This window comes from Pogoniulus pusillus, chromosome 2, assembly GCF_015220805.1.
Source record: "Pogoniulus pusillus isolate bPogPus1 chromosome 2, bPogPus1.pri, whole genome shotgun sequence".
Classification (NCBI taxonomy): domain Eukaryota; kingdom Metazoa; phylum Chordata; class Aves; order Piciformes; family Lybiidae; genus Pogoniulus; species Pogoniulus pusillus.
This window is the reverse complement of record NC_087265.1, coordinates 44333529-44351509: the sequence shown is the minus strand read 5'-3', so window position 1 is coordinate 44351509 and position 17981 is coordinate 44333529. Positions and strand designations below refer to the sequence as shown.

The following is a 17981-nucleotide window of genomic DNA, read 5'->3' as shown; positions in this document are numbered from 1 at the left end:
AAGATGTGAATATACTCACCTTTTTTGCTCTTTGTGCTATATTAGGTGTCCTAGTGAGAAGCTTTTCAATCAGGTATTCTCTGTTCTGCAAAATCAACGTTCAGTAAGTTAAAAATCAATAAAAGGAAAAAAAAAAAGAAAGAAATTTCATGTAGATTTTAAGGCAGAGCAAAATTTACTCATAGGGTTAAACATTTTACCTTGGCTTTCTGGAAAAATTTGCATTTTAAAAGTTCTGCTGCTGTGGGCCTGAAAGATCAATAATAAATTAGAACAGAAAACAAAGACCCCTCTCAGTGAATGCAGTACAAGATGTTAGTTACATGGCATGTCTCTAATACTTTTGACTTAGTACTGTATGAATGGGGAAAGAATGATAACAGCTACTGAATTAATTCATATGTACTCACTACACATAAAAAAATAAAGCTTCTGTATGGCAAAAATACCAATAAAGTGAACAAGCAAACAACAATGACAACACACACACACAGAGAAGAAAACAACCCCACAACAAAGATAAAATGTCTTTGAGTTGCCACTTTGCCCCCTTTTTCTTTCAACACAACAGCATTTTACTCTTACAGCAAACACAGAAAAAGCAGTCAGGTATCATGTTCTTCCCCAAGTGCCTCTACAAATGTAGCTGAACTTTGCTGCACAGCAATAAAAGAATAATTACATTTTCCAAACAGTGGCATCAGTCCTGCTACCATCATTCTTTAACTCCATTGATGGCAGCAGGTATTCACAAGAAGCTATACTGACACTACCAACATGAGGCACAAAGCAAAGAGAGAGTCATCAGGAGCATCTTCCAACCAAACTGCTGAAGCAATAGGCTAAGGTCAGACCCCACATATTTCACTTGCACTTGCTGTTCAAGTCTCTTTCTTCCAATCATTGTCAAGTTTTTATATTTGACATTTTTCAATAGATAATCACAATCTCACAGCTATTGAAGTGACTCCAGGAGTCAGACTTCTTTCCCCAGGCTTCAGTGATCTAAAAAGCGACTTGTTTAGCCAAAGCTAGACTTTGGTACTGAAGCAGACTCTGGAGAGACACAAAACATCTCTTGGGATGAAATAAAATCTTCCAAGCTCTTTTCATCCTTTCCATTAGGAGCCCATACCACTATTCAAGCCTAACTTTCACACAGCTAAATACAAGGGAAAAAATCTCCAAGACTGATTCAATTCTAAATTAAGAGAAGAAACATAAGAATATTTCCCATTTGAACTAATGCAAGACGTTGGACATAGCACAAACTGGGTAAGGCAGCAGAAAACTTCAACTTAGAATATTTTGCCTCAAAAATCCTCCAAACCCCAAAATCTGAAGCAGTTTATTTCTCTGTGGGCACATCTGAAAAGTAAGTGAAGAAAGGAGAAGGAGGAGGAGTATGCATGCACATGTGAAAGAGAAGTAGTGTGTAAGTATGCATCAGTTCACTCCCCCTAGAAATAAACAACTCCTGACACCAAACAAAACATATCCATTTAGACACAAGCATTAGCTCCACACAGTACTTATTTTTTCTCCCACTCCAAAGCACCACACTTGAGAAAAATATAATTGCCTATTACTGATACTGTGGAGACCACCAGGTTTAGCAGTAATTCACACATAAACCCTGAATGAGCAAGAACCAAGGGGAATACTAGAAAATAACATCTTTAGAAACCTGTTTCTGTATCAAAGTTTTAAAGTTCTGTCTCAAATTAACTCTTTGGAGAAGTTTCAGTGAGCCAGTACCATCCCATTTCGTATCAGGGATATGTATGGTTAAAAGCCAGATTCTCAGTAAAGTTTTATCCAAACCAGTGTTCTACATTCCTCTACCATTAATTACGTCAGACACTTCTGAACTGGTCTGGACATGCTTTTTGGGCTTGTTTTCCACACAGGCCATGACAGTGAATTGCAGCTGGGAACTGTAAGCAGCATCCTTGGCACTGAAGAGTGCAAAATTCCCACACACAGATTCCCCCCAAAAATCTGAGACAACAGTGCAATGCTAATCCTAGAATTTGACACAAAGAGCAGGCACTTTCCCCACAGCTGACATAGTGATTGGTATGGAGGTATCTGCATGCTTGGGAGAAACACAAAACCCAGTGATGGGCCCACAATGTAATGATAAATTGCTGCCTGGTTAGAGTAATTGGCAAACAGATCAAATCATCTAACCACTGGTCCAATTGTTGAATCCAAGGGAATCCTTAGTATAAAGATATGGCATGTGTGTAAGTATCAGTGCAATCAACTAGTGTAATTGGTGCAAACACTAATGTTTCCACACTAGTGTCATAATTACAGATCAGGTAACTCAAGTATTATGCATCCAAAGAGAGAAGAAAGACTTATTTTAAGTATTTACTTCTTGTGTTTTCCTATCAGTTTAATTTTGCTCTGAAAGTTTTCAGGCACTTGAAACTAAAAGAAGCTTGATCATCCAGGAAACATTTCACTCTTCTCTGTAAGTAGTCAAACTGCAATTCTAAGCTTAAAGCACCAGGACTGGCTACTAAACCCATCAATTCTAAAGGGTTTGGGAAACTGAAAACAGTACAGAAATGGTCCTTTGGTGAAAAAGCATAAACTGAAAGTTTTCCAGAATAAAGATGTTGCCACATAAATTCTTTTCTTACACATACTTGTTCTTTAGTGTAGTTATGACTAATGTCATAATTATAGATCAGGCAACTCAAGTATTATGCATTCAAAGAGAGAAGAAAAACTTATTTTAAGTATTTACTACTTGTGTTTTCCTATCAGTTTAATTTTGCTCTGGAAGTTTTCAGGCACTTGAAACACTTAATTTTGCTCTGAAAGTTTTCAGGCACTTGAAACTAAAAGAAGTTTGATTATCCAGGAAACATTTCACTCTTCTCTGTAAGGAGTCAAACTGCAGTTCTAAGCTTAAAGCACCAGGACTGGCTACTAAAACCATCAATTCTAAAGGGTTTGGGAAATTGAAAACAGTACAGTGCTAGTTTGAGCCTAGCTGGGATATTTTGGTGAGAAGAATTAGATGATAGGCTGTGAAAAGGGAACAATGGTGATGTCTACTGCACTCATAGCCTGGCTGAGATGGATAAGAACACAAACATAGATAACAGAGTGTCTCTCTGTCTTTGCGGTTGCACTTCTCTCTCTCTAACCTATCTGTGTAACTAATCCTTCTGCTTCCTAACCCCTCTGGCTGATTCTCCAAACTCACCTTGAACATAAGGCAAAGTCTGGGGTAAAGGTAGAGGGATGGCAAGAAGGTGGAAGGGTGGTTGGGAGCCCCTCCTGGGGACTCTGGTTTCTGGGAGGGCTGTTGTGCTCTGTATTACTTTTTACCTTGTCTATTTCTGTCTCTATCTGTGTATATTGTAAATATCTGATGGTACATTGTGCTCAGCTGTAAATATAAAGCTTCATTCTTCCAATTTCCAGATCAACTGAGTCTAGTCTGGGTGATTTTCCAAAGTGAGGGGGGGCAGGTAAGACCCAAACCATCACAAGTACAGAAATGGTCCTTTGGTGAAAAAGCATAAACTGAAAGTTTTCAAGAGTAAAGTTGTTGCCACATAAACTCTTTTCTTAATCATACTCATTCTTTAGTACTGCTGCTGTCACCTTTACCTTGACTTCCTATGACAATGTCTGGACTTAAAGTAGTGTAACACCAGCAAAGTACCTAAAAGACTGACACAGTACTCAACTTGTATCGCTTTCTCAGAAGAAATTTCCCACAAATACTGGCTAAGAAACTCCCCCAAAAAGTGCTATATGAAATGTCCTTAGGAAATCATGTCGATTACACTGTATTTCCTCCAACTCTTTAACAAAAGAAACCCACAAAAATGGGTCGGCATAAAACTAAATAAAGGACAAATAAATTAATGGTCATGGAATAGCTATTTAATATTTCCACCATCCTGGCTACTCTACTCACAAAACATAGCAGAAAGAGCAAATCATAAAGATACTAAGACATGCAATTGCCTACATAAAGCTCTAAACACACTTTGGAGCCTCTCACTATATAGTAGAAAATAAATACCTCTTATTAAGTGTTTTCCTCTAGAAATACCCAAGATAAATGCAATACTAAATGCCACAAAATAAGAACATTCAGCATAAAAAAATATTTATTTCTTTTTAATAGAGCAAGAGAGATTGGTTATGTTTGGTTACCAACAGAGAGATCAAGATGTAGACCAAAAGCTTTTGTTTGATTGGAGTTTAATTCCACAGTATCTTTAAGTATAAATTAATTAGGTTAACAACCTAGAAAAAAACTTAAGCAGCAATTGAGAGGCAATTTCTTCACCCCAGATGAAGACAACTGATGGCTGCTATTTGCAGAATTCGAATTACACACTTAAAGATGATGTTCAGGCAGTAAAATCTTTAAAGCAGTCTGTGTTTAACAAGTATTTCCACCCTACATGGCAACAGTTACCTACCTTTTGGAAGGATCTTTTTGAAGGCATAATGAAATCAATTTTCTAAAGGATTTGCCATACTTTTTCATCATCTCCTTGTCCTCTACACCTGTCTCTAAAGTGGGAGGGTCATTTTGAAGTGTCAGCATTAACACCTAGGGTTAACCCAAAAAAGAGAGACTGTAAGGAAAAGCAATTAAAAATACAGAGATGTTAAAAAGAGAATAAATACTCTATAGCTTATAGAGAGAGATATCTTGAGTTGCTATCAAATATAAAGTAGTGTTAACCATAGAATCATAGAATCAACCAGGTTGGAAGAGAACTCAAACATCATCCAGTCCAACCTAGCACCCAGCCCTATCCAGTCAACTAGACCATGGCACCAAGTGCCTCATCCAGTCTTTTCTTGAAGACCTCAAGGGACGGTGCCTCCACCACCTCCCTGGGCAGCCCATTCCAATGGGAATCTAGCAACATTAATTAGACAGATAACAGTATTAAGCAATGCAAAGGGATTGTTACTTTCATAGGAGGGTATTTGTGATAAGGTGCTGCTCCTGTTGCTAACTCAATGGCTGTTATCCCAAAACTCCACATATCAGCCTTGAAGTCGTAACCTCGCACCTGCAATAGAAACAGATATGAAAGCCAAGGTGGTGATAGCTCAAATTCTAAACATTAAAGACTGAATTGTTATTTCTTTTAAATTAAATACTAGTGATACCTGCTCCATTACTTCAGGGGCCATCCAACATGGAGTACCAACAAATGTTTTCCTTACTTTGTTGCGAGTGACATCACCTCCCGTTGCTAAAAATGCACTAACGCCAAAATCTGGAAATGGGGGGGATAGGTTAAAATCTGTTAGACCAACATCAGGGAAGGAGAAGTTTTACACTTTAGAAACAAAATCAATTCAAAAAGGTCTACTTCTAGAAAATGGTCACTGCAGAGTTTACTTTTGTTTCATAATACATTGTCCTTGAAATGCTACAGAAAAGATAACATAGTTTTATCTCAGACACCTGCACTAGGACACCCCCAAGTTTAACCTCCTACTTTGTGCCTTCCTTAATAAGGTTATGAAGGTCTCCAGTACTTTTGGCATTTCATAGATTCAGAGAAATCAACCAGGTCAGAAGAGACCTCCAAGATCATCCAGGCCAACCTAGCACCCAGCCCTATCCAATCAACCAGACCATGGCACCAAGTGCCTCATCCAGGCTTTGCTTCAACACCTCCAGGGATGGTGACTCCACATCCCTGGGCAGCCCATTCCAATGCCAATCACCCCCTCTGCCAACAACTTCCTCCTAACATCCAGCCTAGACCTCCCCTGGCACAACTTGAGACTGTGTCCCCTTGGTCTGTTGCTGGTTGCCTGGCAGAAGAGACCAACCCCCACCTGGCTACAGCCTCCCTTCAGGTAGTTGTAGACTGTTTCAACTTGTCTCCTCTTCCCCTGTACTCAGCACTACTCTGGCCACACCTTGAGTCCTGTGTCCAGTTCTGGGCTCCTCAATTCAAGAGAGATGTTAAGATACTGGAACATGTCCAGAGAAGGGCAACAAGGCTGGTGAGGGGCCTGGAACACAGCCCTGTGATGAGAGGCTGAGGGAGCTGGAGGTGTGCAGCCTGGAGAAAAGGAGGCTCAGGGGTGACCTCATTGCTGTCTACAACTTCCCAGAGGGAGGTTACAGACAGGTGGAGTTGGTCTCTTCTCCCAGGCAACCAGCCACAGAACAAAGGGACACAGTCTCAAGATGTGGTGGGGGAGGTCTAGGCTGGATGTGAGGAGGAAGTTGTTGGCAGAGAGAGAGTGATTGGCATTGGAATGGGCTGCCCAGGGAGGTGGTGAAGTTGCTGTCCCTGGAGTAGTTGAAGAAAAGCCTGGATGAGGCACCTAGTGCCATGGTCTGATTGACTGATTAGCACTGGGTGCTAGGTTGGACTGCATGATCTTGGAGGTCTCTTCCAACCTGGCTGATTCTATGATTCTATGATACTCATCATAGCAGCGCTGTGCATCAAGTATATTTTTTCATTATAGAAACTTAGGGTGCAGGAGAATGAACAATCAAAACATCCCAAGTTTTTCTAGCAGATAAAAAGAAGCAAAATCATCAAGTGTCTGCTCTTCTAAAATTAAAGTGCTCCAGAAGACTTTCTTAAGGCAAAAAGATGCAGGAAAGAGGAATTTCAGCCTCTTTTGAAATTCAAAATTGGCTTTCAGTTCATGTGCAATGTTCAGCTGTCCCAACTCAAGCAGCCTTATGCCAATAAAGAAACAGGTTTAACATTACTGTGCTTCTCACCTGGAGGTCAGAAACAACCTGGTGTTGAAACAGTGCATCACAGAAAGACATATTCCACATACCTATCCAGCCACCAAACTTCCTCAGAGCAACGTGCACTGAATGCCCTAGAAGCACAACTAACGCCTCACTAATTAAGACGCCTACAGCAAAAAGGGGGAAAAGGTCAAGAAAACAAGCCCTGGAACTGAACTAGAAAGGGATTAATTAAGCCTTTGTTTGAATTTTATCTGATTACTGGGAGAGTACAATTTGATTTTGTGTGAAAGTAATAATCTAAAGTCAATAGCTTTATTTCAGGTGGCTCATGGGACTTTATCTGCCAACTTTACACTTCTTCTCAGCTTTTAAATTAAGTTGGTTGCCTGGATATCTGCTGCTTTACAATATGAGAAGACATCAAGTTACTTGGACAACACAGATATAGACTCTCAGCAGTTGCCCAAAGTGCTATGCTAAGCAAAGGCAACTGTTGTATATAATCAACATCACTTAGTATCTTGTTAAAATTCAAGCCTGTAAAATTTCTTATCTGCTTCAAAATTCTCAAACTAAACCAGGGAGATTTAAAGCTGATCCATTTACTAATTGGAGCAATCTCCCAGACAGTCTTTTCTTCTTCAGTTACACAAACTTCAGAAATCAGTCCTCAGAGTATACTTTTATATGGTCTTAGAATCATAGAATCAGCCAGGTTGGAAGAGACCTCCAAGATCACCCAGGCCAACCTAGCACCCAGTCTCAGCCAATCAACTACACCATGGCACTAAGTGCCTCATCCAGGTTTTTCTTGAACACTCCCAGGGACGGTGACTGCACCACCTCCCTGGGCAGCCCATTCCAATGCCAATCACTCTCTCTGGAATGAACTTCCTCCTAACATCCAGCCTAGACCTCCCCTGGCACGACTTGAGACTGTGTCCCCTTGTTCTGTTGCTGGTTGCCTTTTGAAAGCACTGCTTACATTAAAAAAGATCTTTTTGCTATAGCTGTTTTTATAACTTAGGACAACTAAATACAAAGCTTTCATCTCTGTGTCACGATACAAACCATGAAAGGTCTAGGAGTATGCTAAGAGAGGGCGCAGGTATCACCACCTGATTAATCAGGTCAGATCAGATCTTTTCCAGATATCTGATACTGACCCGAGAGAGGGGATATGGATGGAGTCTTGCTCATTACTTCAACTCTTAAGAAGACCAAACAATTTGATTCTTACAGACTACCACTCAAGAAACATACAGATGTATTCAGAGGATATTTAAAATGCTAAACAGTATCCAGCTGATACTACTGCAAGACAAACTGTAGAAATGCCAAAGGGAATACTCAGTGAGATATATCTCCTGCATGCCAGTGACTAGCCAGGATGGAGGAGGCTCTGGCCAGCCTGATCTAGGGTAGGGTGTCCCTGCCCATGGCAGGGGGGTTGGAACTAGATGATCCTTGTGGACTCTTCCAACCCTGACTGATTCTATGATTCTATAGTCAAGGTCTTTGCAAATCATAGAATCAGCCAGGTTGGAAGAGATAGTCAAGATCATCCAGCCCAACCCACCACCCAGCCCTGGCCAATCAACTAGACCATGGCACTAAGTGTCTCATCCAGTCTTCTTTTGAACACCTCCAGGGATGATGACTCCACCACCTCCCTGGGCAGCCCATTCCAATGGCAAATCACTTTCTCTGTAAAGAATTTCCTCCTAACATCCAGCCTATACCTCCCCCAGCACATGAAGGACAATACATAGAGATTCTTTAATCCCTAAGAACTATAAACATCACTTGCAAGAATAAATAAAACAAACTTGAAGAGAAATACGAGTTGTTACAGCTTGCAAGGTGTTTAAGATGCATGGGTGATATAAAAGCAAACAGTAAGAGGACATTCAAAACATCCTTATATACATTAAAAACATCCTTACCTATTTGATGTGACACAGAGAAGCACTGAATAATTTCTAACTTGTGTATCATTACCCAAAAATCATGAAATCTGAAACTGGATGCCTCACATAGTTAAAAGCCAACAGAAAAACTTGTATCTGCTGCCCCCAGTCCAGCTGTAACTACCTTTTCCTTTTTTTTTTTAGTCACTACTCCACTATCATTATTACCTGCTATCTGTACAGAGCCATCTTCACCCAAAAGAATGTTGCCAGCCTTCAAATCTCTAGAATGCACAAAAAGAAGTTACTTTATGCATGAAAGTATGCACATATTTTACATAGATAAATGTGTATTTTTAATTGGATATCAAATATCACTAGGTAGTGTTTTAAAATCTAGAAGACAGAAAAAAAAACAGCTGAAGAAATAAAATATAACTGATTTACAGTAAAACAAGAGTGCAGAACTGAAACTCTCCCTCTCCTATATAAAAAGATCCAAATTCATCTTCGGTATGTATAGTCATCTATATCAATTTAACACACAATTCATGCATGTTAAGAAGAAACCTTTCTGGGTTTTTTGTTTGGGTTTATTTTTTTAAACAGAAATGAACCTCCTGCTCTTAACATACAGGATAAATCTTTCATTCAGGATATGTCATAAGCATTAAGAATTTAAGCAAACCAATCTTTGCAAAATTTACTACTATAATGAACACGTTGCTAATGAAAGGGAACATAACCTGTTTCCTTAGACATAAACCAGAATGCATTGAAACAACAGAGCAAAATCCCTCAAGAATTTTGGACATACCCAACTGGCACATATCACCTAATACAGCATGCCCTTAACTGCTACAGTTTTCACTTAAAACTAACATTGGATAAGGAACACACACTGCTATCTTGAACAAGGCTTCTGTGGTACTGGGCTGTGCTAGTTTGAGCCTAGCTGGGTGTGATGGTTTAGGCATTCCCTGCACCCCCCACACTTTAGAAATCACCCAGACTAGACTCAGCTGGCTCTGGAAATATGAATGAAGCTTTTATTTACAGCTAGCACAATATACAAGCAGATATTTACAGTATATACAGTTATAGACAGAAATATACAAGGTAAAAGGTAATACAGAAACACAACTCCCCTCCCAAAAACCTGAGTCCCCAGGAGGTGCTCTCAACCTCCCCTTCACCTTCCCCCTACTCCTCTCAACCTCACCCCCGCTCCAAGGAAGAATGGAGGTTGGGCCAAGAAGCAAAGTGGGTTAGCCCAAAATGAAGGGTGAGGTTAGAGAGATGCAGTTCAACCAGCTGCCCGAGCGAGAGTGGTTATCTAATGTATTTGTTTCTTGTTCCTATACATCTCAGGAAGACTGTGAGCAAAGCAGACATCACCATTGTTTTCCCTTTACAGCCTATAATCCAGTTCTTCTCACCAAAACATTCTAGCCTGCTTCAAACTAGCACACTGGGATATCCTGATGAGAAGAATTAGATATAGGCTGTGAAAAGGAAACAGTGGTGATGTCTACTCCACTCATACAAGAAGAACACAAACATAGATAACAGTTTTCTCTCTGTCTTTGGGGCTGCACTTCTCTCTCCCCAACCTGCCATCTGTGTGACTAATCCTTCTGCTTCCTACCCCCCCCAGCCGATCCTCCAACCTCATCTTGAACATAAGGCAAAGTCTGGGGTAAGGTAGAAGGGTGGGGAGAAGGTGGAAGGGTGGTTGGGAGCCCCTCCTGGGGACTCTGGTTTCTGGGAGGGCTGTTGTGTTTCTGTATTGCTTTTTAACTTGTCTATTTCTGTCTCTAGCTGTGTATATTGTAAATACCTGCTTGTCTATGGTGCTAAGCTGTAAATACAAAGCTTCATTCAATTTCCAGTGGCTGAGTCTAGTCTGGGTAATTTTACTCAAGTGAGGGGGGGTGGGTAACACCCAAGCTATCAGAGGGGCAATTTACAAATTAGATGTTATAAAACAAAATTCAGATGTAGATCTCTGTCTTTTTATCTTTCTTTAGGGTCTCTTAAGAATAGATGAGGGGAATGCCCAAATCCAGCCTCAAAGGGCCTGGTTATCCTTAAATCTAAAGAATGCTTCTTCCACAACAGTATCTGCTTAACAGAAGACTATGAATAAGGGTTGAGGCAGATCTCTGGCATTCCAGAACAGAAGTCAAGATAACAGTTCTTTATTTCTCCATTTACCTCCATTTTTCCTCTGTAAAAGGAGGAAATAGTTCTTCATTTACATCAGAGGCAGTTCATTTATAAGATGAGACATAAGAAGTACACATTAAGAACAATCCACCTTCTGCATGTGCAATACCTTCATGTTCTGTCTGCAGACAATCTGAGTTTTGTTTAAAAGATTCCCTTATAAAAGGCTAATGCTTGAAACAGAGACCTTGTTGTAGGCACCTTCCATAAAAGGCAAATCCATCTCAGTAAAATTAATCAGAAAGGTCAGAGTACAGCACTTATGACATCCACACAGTGAAAGCAACCCATGGGTTGCTACAGCAGTTGTGTATAGACCACCCTAGGGGATCTGCACAATTTACACTAAGCAGTCAGTGGAGAGAGGAAATACATATGAGACCAAACAATAAGTGCATATACACCAGGATGTGGTTCCATAGTATTGATTCCAGCTTCCCATGTCGTGACAGAGATCCATGGAGTTTATGATAGATATTGCTGTTTACTAGGGAAAAATCAATTTCACAATTATACAGCAGTATCCAAGTGCCCAAGACTACAGGTTTACTGTGCACTCAATAACCATATCACATAAACTACATTCAAATTAGATATCTGGAGTTCTAGCAGAGACCACATCTTTAGCATACTTAGCAAAGCACAGACCTAGTCTAATTGGAAAGAGAGAGATGAGATGAGATAAAAGGCTGACCAAGGACAAAGTATTTGTGACAAACAGCAGCCAAGATTACAGCACCTGTCCCAGTGTTACCATTTGGTGAGTAGTGACTGGATTGACAGTACGTAAAAGAGGCAAAGCATTTTGCTTAGCCAAACATCTGCAGCTGACTTGTATCAGTAAACTTTACACAACTTTGAAAATGCTTTTCTCTGTGTCTGTGCAGTCCTACCTGTGAATTTGCCCATTTCTGTGTAGATAGTCTAAGCCCTCCAAAACTTCTTTAAGAATTGTTGCTATGATGGGTTCTTCAAGGACACCACTTTTGTGCTCTCCTCTGTTGACAATATACTTAATTATATCAAGCATTGAACCTGTGTTGTGGGAAAGAAAAAAGCACATATGCAGCAATTTCAGATTATCAGATTTTTCAATTATCAGATTCTAATTATCAGATTCCAATCATTAGATTCTTCAGGAAAGTTTTCTTTCTTCATCCTTTCTATACTACTGAAATGTGAATCGTTGCATGCACATGCAATGATCTCACGTAACTCGTGAATAAACCACACTGCTATATCATTCAGCCCATATCCTGGGCTGCATCAGGAGAAGTGTGGCCAGCAGGGCCAGGGAGGTGATTCTCCCCCTCCACTCTGATCTGGTCAGACCCCACCTGCATTACTGCATCCAGTTCTGGAGCTCCCATTACAAGAAGGACGTGGATGTGCTGGAGCATGTCCAGAGAAGGGCCACAAGGATGCTCAGAGGGCTGCAGCACCTCTGCTGTGAGGATAAACTGAAAGAGTTGGGGCTGTTCAGTTTGCAGAAAAGGAGGCTCCCAGGTGACCTTCTTGTGGCCTTCCAGGATCTGAAGGGGGCCTACAAAAAAGCTGGGGAGGGACTTTTGAGGCTATCAGGGAGTCACAGGACTAGGGGGAATGGAGCAAAGCTGGAGATAGGTAGATTCAGGCTGGATGTGAGGAGGAAGTTGTTGAGCATGAGAGTGGTGAGAGCCTGGAATGGGTTGCCCAGGGAGGTGGTTGAGGCCCCATGCCTGGAGGTGTTTAAGCCCAGGCTGGATGAGGCTCTGGCCAGCCTGATCTAGGGTAGGGTGTGCCTGCCCATGGCAGGGGAGGTTGGGAACTAGATGATCCTTGTGGTCCCTTCCAAACCTGACTGATTCTGTGACTCCTCATAAATAATGCATGTCCTAAGAAGAATCCTCCTTGAATAAGAAATGATAAACACTCATTATAAAATCAGAAGTATATGCCAGTAATTGAGTGGATTCTACAGAAACTCAAAGAAAAGCCCCACTGACAGTAGTGACTTAATTCTCATCAGTTTCTCCTTCACAGCCTTAACAGAGAATTTGAATATATTGATTCAGATTAAAAAGTGACAGCAGTTAGATCAACAGAATTTATCTCAGTAATTCTTAGTCTGTATTGTGAATATAAACAGACAAATATGCACACAGGCTTGTACACTCTTGCTATAACACATCTAGTCTCAAGGTTCATCCTGTGTAGTCTCTCTTCCCATTCCTAAATTGGTCTAGGTCAATTAACTCAAAGAAGGTACATGAGAAAAAAATCAATTTCCTTGCTGATAAACAAGCAAAACCAGTAACTTACCCCCACTTAACAGCTTCATAACCAGCCAAAGTTCATCCTTCACCACAAAAGATGTGTAATACGTCACCACATTGGGGTGATTGCATTGACTCATTGCTTGGATTTCTTTCTGTAAGAAATACAAAGTCCAACATAACACAGTTCTGCTTCTAATGAGACAAAGTTTCATTTCCAAAGTGAAATACTACAATGCAAGTAAAGTATGCACAGAATACACATCAAGGTACCAGACACTCCAATTTACCTAGAGATCTGCATGCAAGACAAAACATTACTGCAAGGAATATGTGGAAGGTTTGTCCAGGCAATACAGGCATAACTGCATCAATTTTCTTCTGAGAACAGCAAAAAAAATTACTGTTAAATTCCCAAATTCAATGAAGAGTGAGCAGCATCCAAGAGCTGGTGTGGGTATAAGCTAGACAACAAAACACAAGGTAAGATCAAAGCCTACAGGCTCTCCTGTTCAAAAGGGATATAAAATGAGTAGAATGGGAGCAGGTGAGAAAGAAAGCTGTTGGACAAAAGACACAGCACCACTGGCTCAGCTACTGTGGGATGGACAGGTGGACACCAGAGCCACATAATCACAGAAGTGCAAGAGGAAAACGCAACGTTAAAGACCAAAAGTCAGAGGAAACAATTGACTAGAGGAGCATAGAGTTGCCAACAGACGCACAACTTGGCACTACCATGTAATCTCATCTATGACACACCACAGCTGTAGGCATTAAGAATGACTGCCTTGTATCTGTTCTTTCAAGTAGAGTAGTTTCTCTATTCATTCTTTCACATGGTTGTTCTGTAATACCTTTCCAGCAGCATTCATTATCCTGAGTCTCCTTCACATAGGAGTGTTTATGCTTTCTTTGTACTAGACAGTTCAGCCTTGCACCAGCTTAAGCTCCCACAACTTCACTTCTCCATCTCTGGACACACAAACCTGATCCATCTCTGGTGCCAGAGGACATGCTCCTAGAGGCTGAATTGGTCAGTGAACCAATCCAGCTAAAGAACACACTTCCGACTTGTCTCCCTCCCTGAAAAGCAACTGTTTTCAGGTAGACACATTACAAACTCAGGACAGGCACTATGGTAGTCACACTTTGATTAAAGCTGCCACAGATGCCATTTGCAACTTTTAACCTCAATTCAGGAAGTATCTGAAAGTGGGTTTCTGTTGCTGCTGTTATTTGCAATGCATTTGAGATCACAGACTCCTTCTAACATAAACTACATATTGGTTACTATTAAGTCAGGCTGCATTTTGACACACATCTCAGTCCTGTTGTCAAAAGCCCTCTTCCCTCATCAACTTCTGAGCCCTGAACTACAGGAGAATGAATATCTGGATACTCATGAAATAAGCCTGAAAAACAGTAATTTGCAAAATAGTCTTTAAATAGCTTGTTTGTTGGGTTTATTTTTCCCCTGGGAGACAGTATGTGGAAAACAGAAGAAGGTTACATAGGGCACATTTCCCTTTCCCAGAAGACATGTTATTTTAAACATAGCAGGTTGAGGGAGGTGATTCTCCCCCTCCACTCTGATCTGGTCAGACCCCACCTGCATTACTGCATCCAGCTCTGGAGCCCCCATTACAAGAAGGACGTGGATGTGCTGGAGCGTGTCCAGAGAAGGGCCACTGGAATGCTCAGAGGGCTGCAGCAGCTCTGCTATGAGGACAGACTGAAAGAGTTGGGGCTGTTCAGTCTGCAGAAGAGGAGGCTCCCAGGTGACCCTATTGTGGCCTTTTAGTATCTGAAGGGGGCCTACAAAAAAGATGGGGAAGGACTTTTCAGGCTATCAGGGAGTCACAGGACTAGGGGGAATGGAGCAAAGTTGGAGATGGGGAGATTCAGGCTGGATGTGAGGAGGAAGTTGTTAAGCATGAGAGTGGTGAGAGCCTGGAATGGGTTGCCCAGGGAGGTGGTTGAGGCTCTGTCCCTGGAGGTGTTTAAGGCCAGGCTAGATGGGGCTGTGGCCAGCCTGATCTAGGGTAGGGTGTCCCTGCCCATAGCAGGGGGGTTGGGAAATAGATGACCCTTGTGGTCCCTTCCAACCCTGAATGATTCTGTGATTCTATGAAATCAAATTGCTGCCTTAGTTTCTTAACTCAGATATCCAGACCAAATCTTAACTGTAAACCTCCAGCTCTTTATAACTATTTTATTTCATGATTGGTTTATTGCTGGTAAAATAAAGACAGATCAAAAGACTACTTGCCACTACTGGGCAACAAAAAAAACATCTCAGCTATTTTAGTCACACATTAATAATGCAAAAATGTAACTAACTGTGGCAAGCTTCACTACCTTTTAGGTTAAAGTGCTTTAATACTTTGCCTGCACCAACTTACTGGCCAGAATTGAGCTAATGTATGTATATAGTAGCCACGTATGTATATAGTAGCTGTGGCCAAGGGCACTTTGTGTCTCAGCTTTGTTTCCAGAGGCAGTCTTGGAAACAAAATAAACAAACAGAAAGCACCCCATGGGAGATAAGGGATGATTAAATTTTAGTCAGGGAAGTACTAATTTCAGACTTCAGTGCTGAAGAGCCTCTGATACACACAGAATGGTAAAAGCCTCCATAAACTTCAGCTAGTTGGTTGAAGCCCATGCTATGCTAAGGTGAGAGAGAAAAGCACCTGCTTAAAATACACTGTCACAACTCAAGTTTGCAGCAAGACATCCAGGAGAATAACACAGAATCACAGAATGAAGCAGGTTGGAAAAGACCTCCAGGATCTTCGAGTCCAACCTATCACCGAACGCTTCTGATTAACTAGTCCCTGGCACCAAGTGCCTCATGCAGCCCCAGCCACATTCATCTCATTTTAGACACTGAACTGCACAGAAGCTGTAACAAGACTTAAAAAGTAAAGTCTCTCTCTCTCCCTGCTGCTTCTCCCTGCCTTGTGGCTAACACAGGCATCTGTGCACTGCATCAGGAAATCCATGGAGGTTAAAAGGTGACTTCTTTTCAGCCAGATTATTCCTGATCCAGTTTCACTGAGCAGCTACGCACAAATGTGTGCCGGCCCTAAGGGCAAATGGGTGTCGCAGTTAATAAGCAACCTCAAGACAGCTCCTTCCACAGCTCAGCTGCAGGGCTGGGTCCAGCACACAGTGGCCGGGCAGGTGCCACAGCTCGACGGGCACATTTCCAGGGCTTCCTCCGCGGACACCTGGGGCATGGCTGTTTGATGCCCAGGGTTTGGCACAACGTGCAAGGGGCTCATCCAGGCAGCCTGGCTCAAAGGGCTATCCAGAGCAGAAATGCAAACAGCTTAGAGAATCTATTCAACCACATAAGCTGTCGGTTGGTAGTGTTGAGTTTGGCATTTGCTTTAAAAAAATGGAGGTGAGGGGACGGGAGGAGACATCCCATTAGGACAATACTAAGGACAGGATCTTTCTCCTTGGCTCATGGGGTTAAGTTACATTTAGCTTACAATAGTGAGAACATAGGGACACTGGAGGAAAGGGAGTATTGAATTTCAAGAATTTGGCAGTTTGTGTAACCTTAGTATTATTTAAACTCCTTCCCACACTGCCTTTCTCTTTTAACTGACACTAGCCCAAATTCTAACCATGCTTACATGGGTACCAAGCTTGCTGCATCTTCTGCTTCCCAAGTGCAAGGTCCTGCATCAGGGTCAGGGCAATCCCAAGCACAAATAAAGGCTGGGCAGTGAGTGGCTGGAGAGCAGCACTGAGGAGAGGGACTTGGGGGTGCTGGTGGACCAGAAGCTCAACATGAGCCAGCAGTGTGCACTTGCAACCCAGAAAGCCAACCAGAGCCTGGGCTGCACCAGGAGAAGTGTGGACAGCAGGGCGAGGGAGGTGATTCTCCCCCTCTACTCCACTCTGCTGAGACCCCACCTGGAGCACCACATCCAGTTCTGGAGTCTCCATTACAAGAAGGATGTGGAGATGCTGGAGCATGTCCAGAGGAGGGCCACTGGGATGACCAGAGGGCTGCAGCACCTCTGCTATGAGGACAGACTGAGAGTTGGGGCTGTTAACAGGATCACAGGACGTTAGGGGTTGGAAGGGACCCAAGGAGATCACCGAGTCCAACCTCCCTGCCAGAGCAGGACAATACAATCTAACACAGATCACAGAGGAACACATCCAGACAGGCCTTGTTCAGTCTGGAGAAGAGGAGGCTCCCAGGTGACCTTCTTGTGGCTTTTCAGTATCTGAAAGGGGCCTACAAAAAAGCTGAGGAGAGACTTTTTAGGAGTGACAGGACTGGGGAGAATGGAGTGAAGCTGGAGATGGGTAGGTTCAGACTGGATGTGAGGAGGAAGCTGTTGAGCATGAGAGTGGTGAGAGCCTGGAATGGGTTGCCCAGGGAGGTGGTTGAGGCCAGGCTGGATGGGGCTGTGAGCAGCCTGCTCTAGGGTAGGGTGCCCCTGCCTATGGCAGGGGGGTTGGAACTAGATGATCCTTGTGGTCCCTTCCAACCCTGACTGATTCTATGATTCTATTGTATGATTCTACTTCTCTAAACGCCACAGAGCTGAGAACTTAAGTGTGCCTTTGCACAGCATTCCTAAGCACTCAGCAGCAGACTTTCCAAAACAGCATGTTCAGAAGGCAGACTTATCCCTGTGCCACTGTAAATTGGTCAGAAAAGTGACCAAAAACTGAGCAAACACAAAAGCAGTGCAAGAGCAACCTAAGTGTTATCAACTGAAATTAAAATGTTAGTACATTTGCAACAATAGTTTTGAAGGTCAATGCTGGCCTTTTCCAGAATAACTTCTCTAATTTGGCAAACAAAACTTTGAA

General features: G+C 42.1%; 1 protein-coding gene across 1 annotated transcript in view; it reads right to left on the bottom strand.

The window, feature by feature from the left end:
• The window catches only part of STK39 (serine/threonine kinase 39), a 117299-nt gene that overhangs the window by 71706 nt on the left and 27612 nt on the right, over window positions 1-17981 (bottom strand). The window contains 8 exon segments of the mRNA XM_064163611.1: window positions 20-85; window positions 201-249; window positions 4464-4597; window positions 4968-5069; window positions 5170-5279; window positions 8878-8933; window positions 11772-11913; window positions 13180-13288. Of these exon segments, the coding sequence (XP_064019681.1) occupies window positions 20-85; window positions 201-249; window positions 4464-4597; window positions 4968-5069; window positions 5170-5279; window positions 8878-8933; window positions 11772-11913; window positions 13180-13288 (768 nt within the window).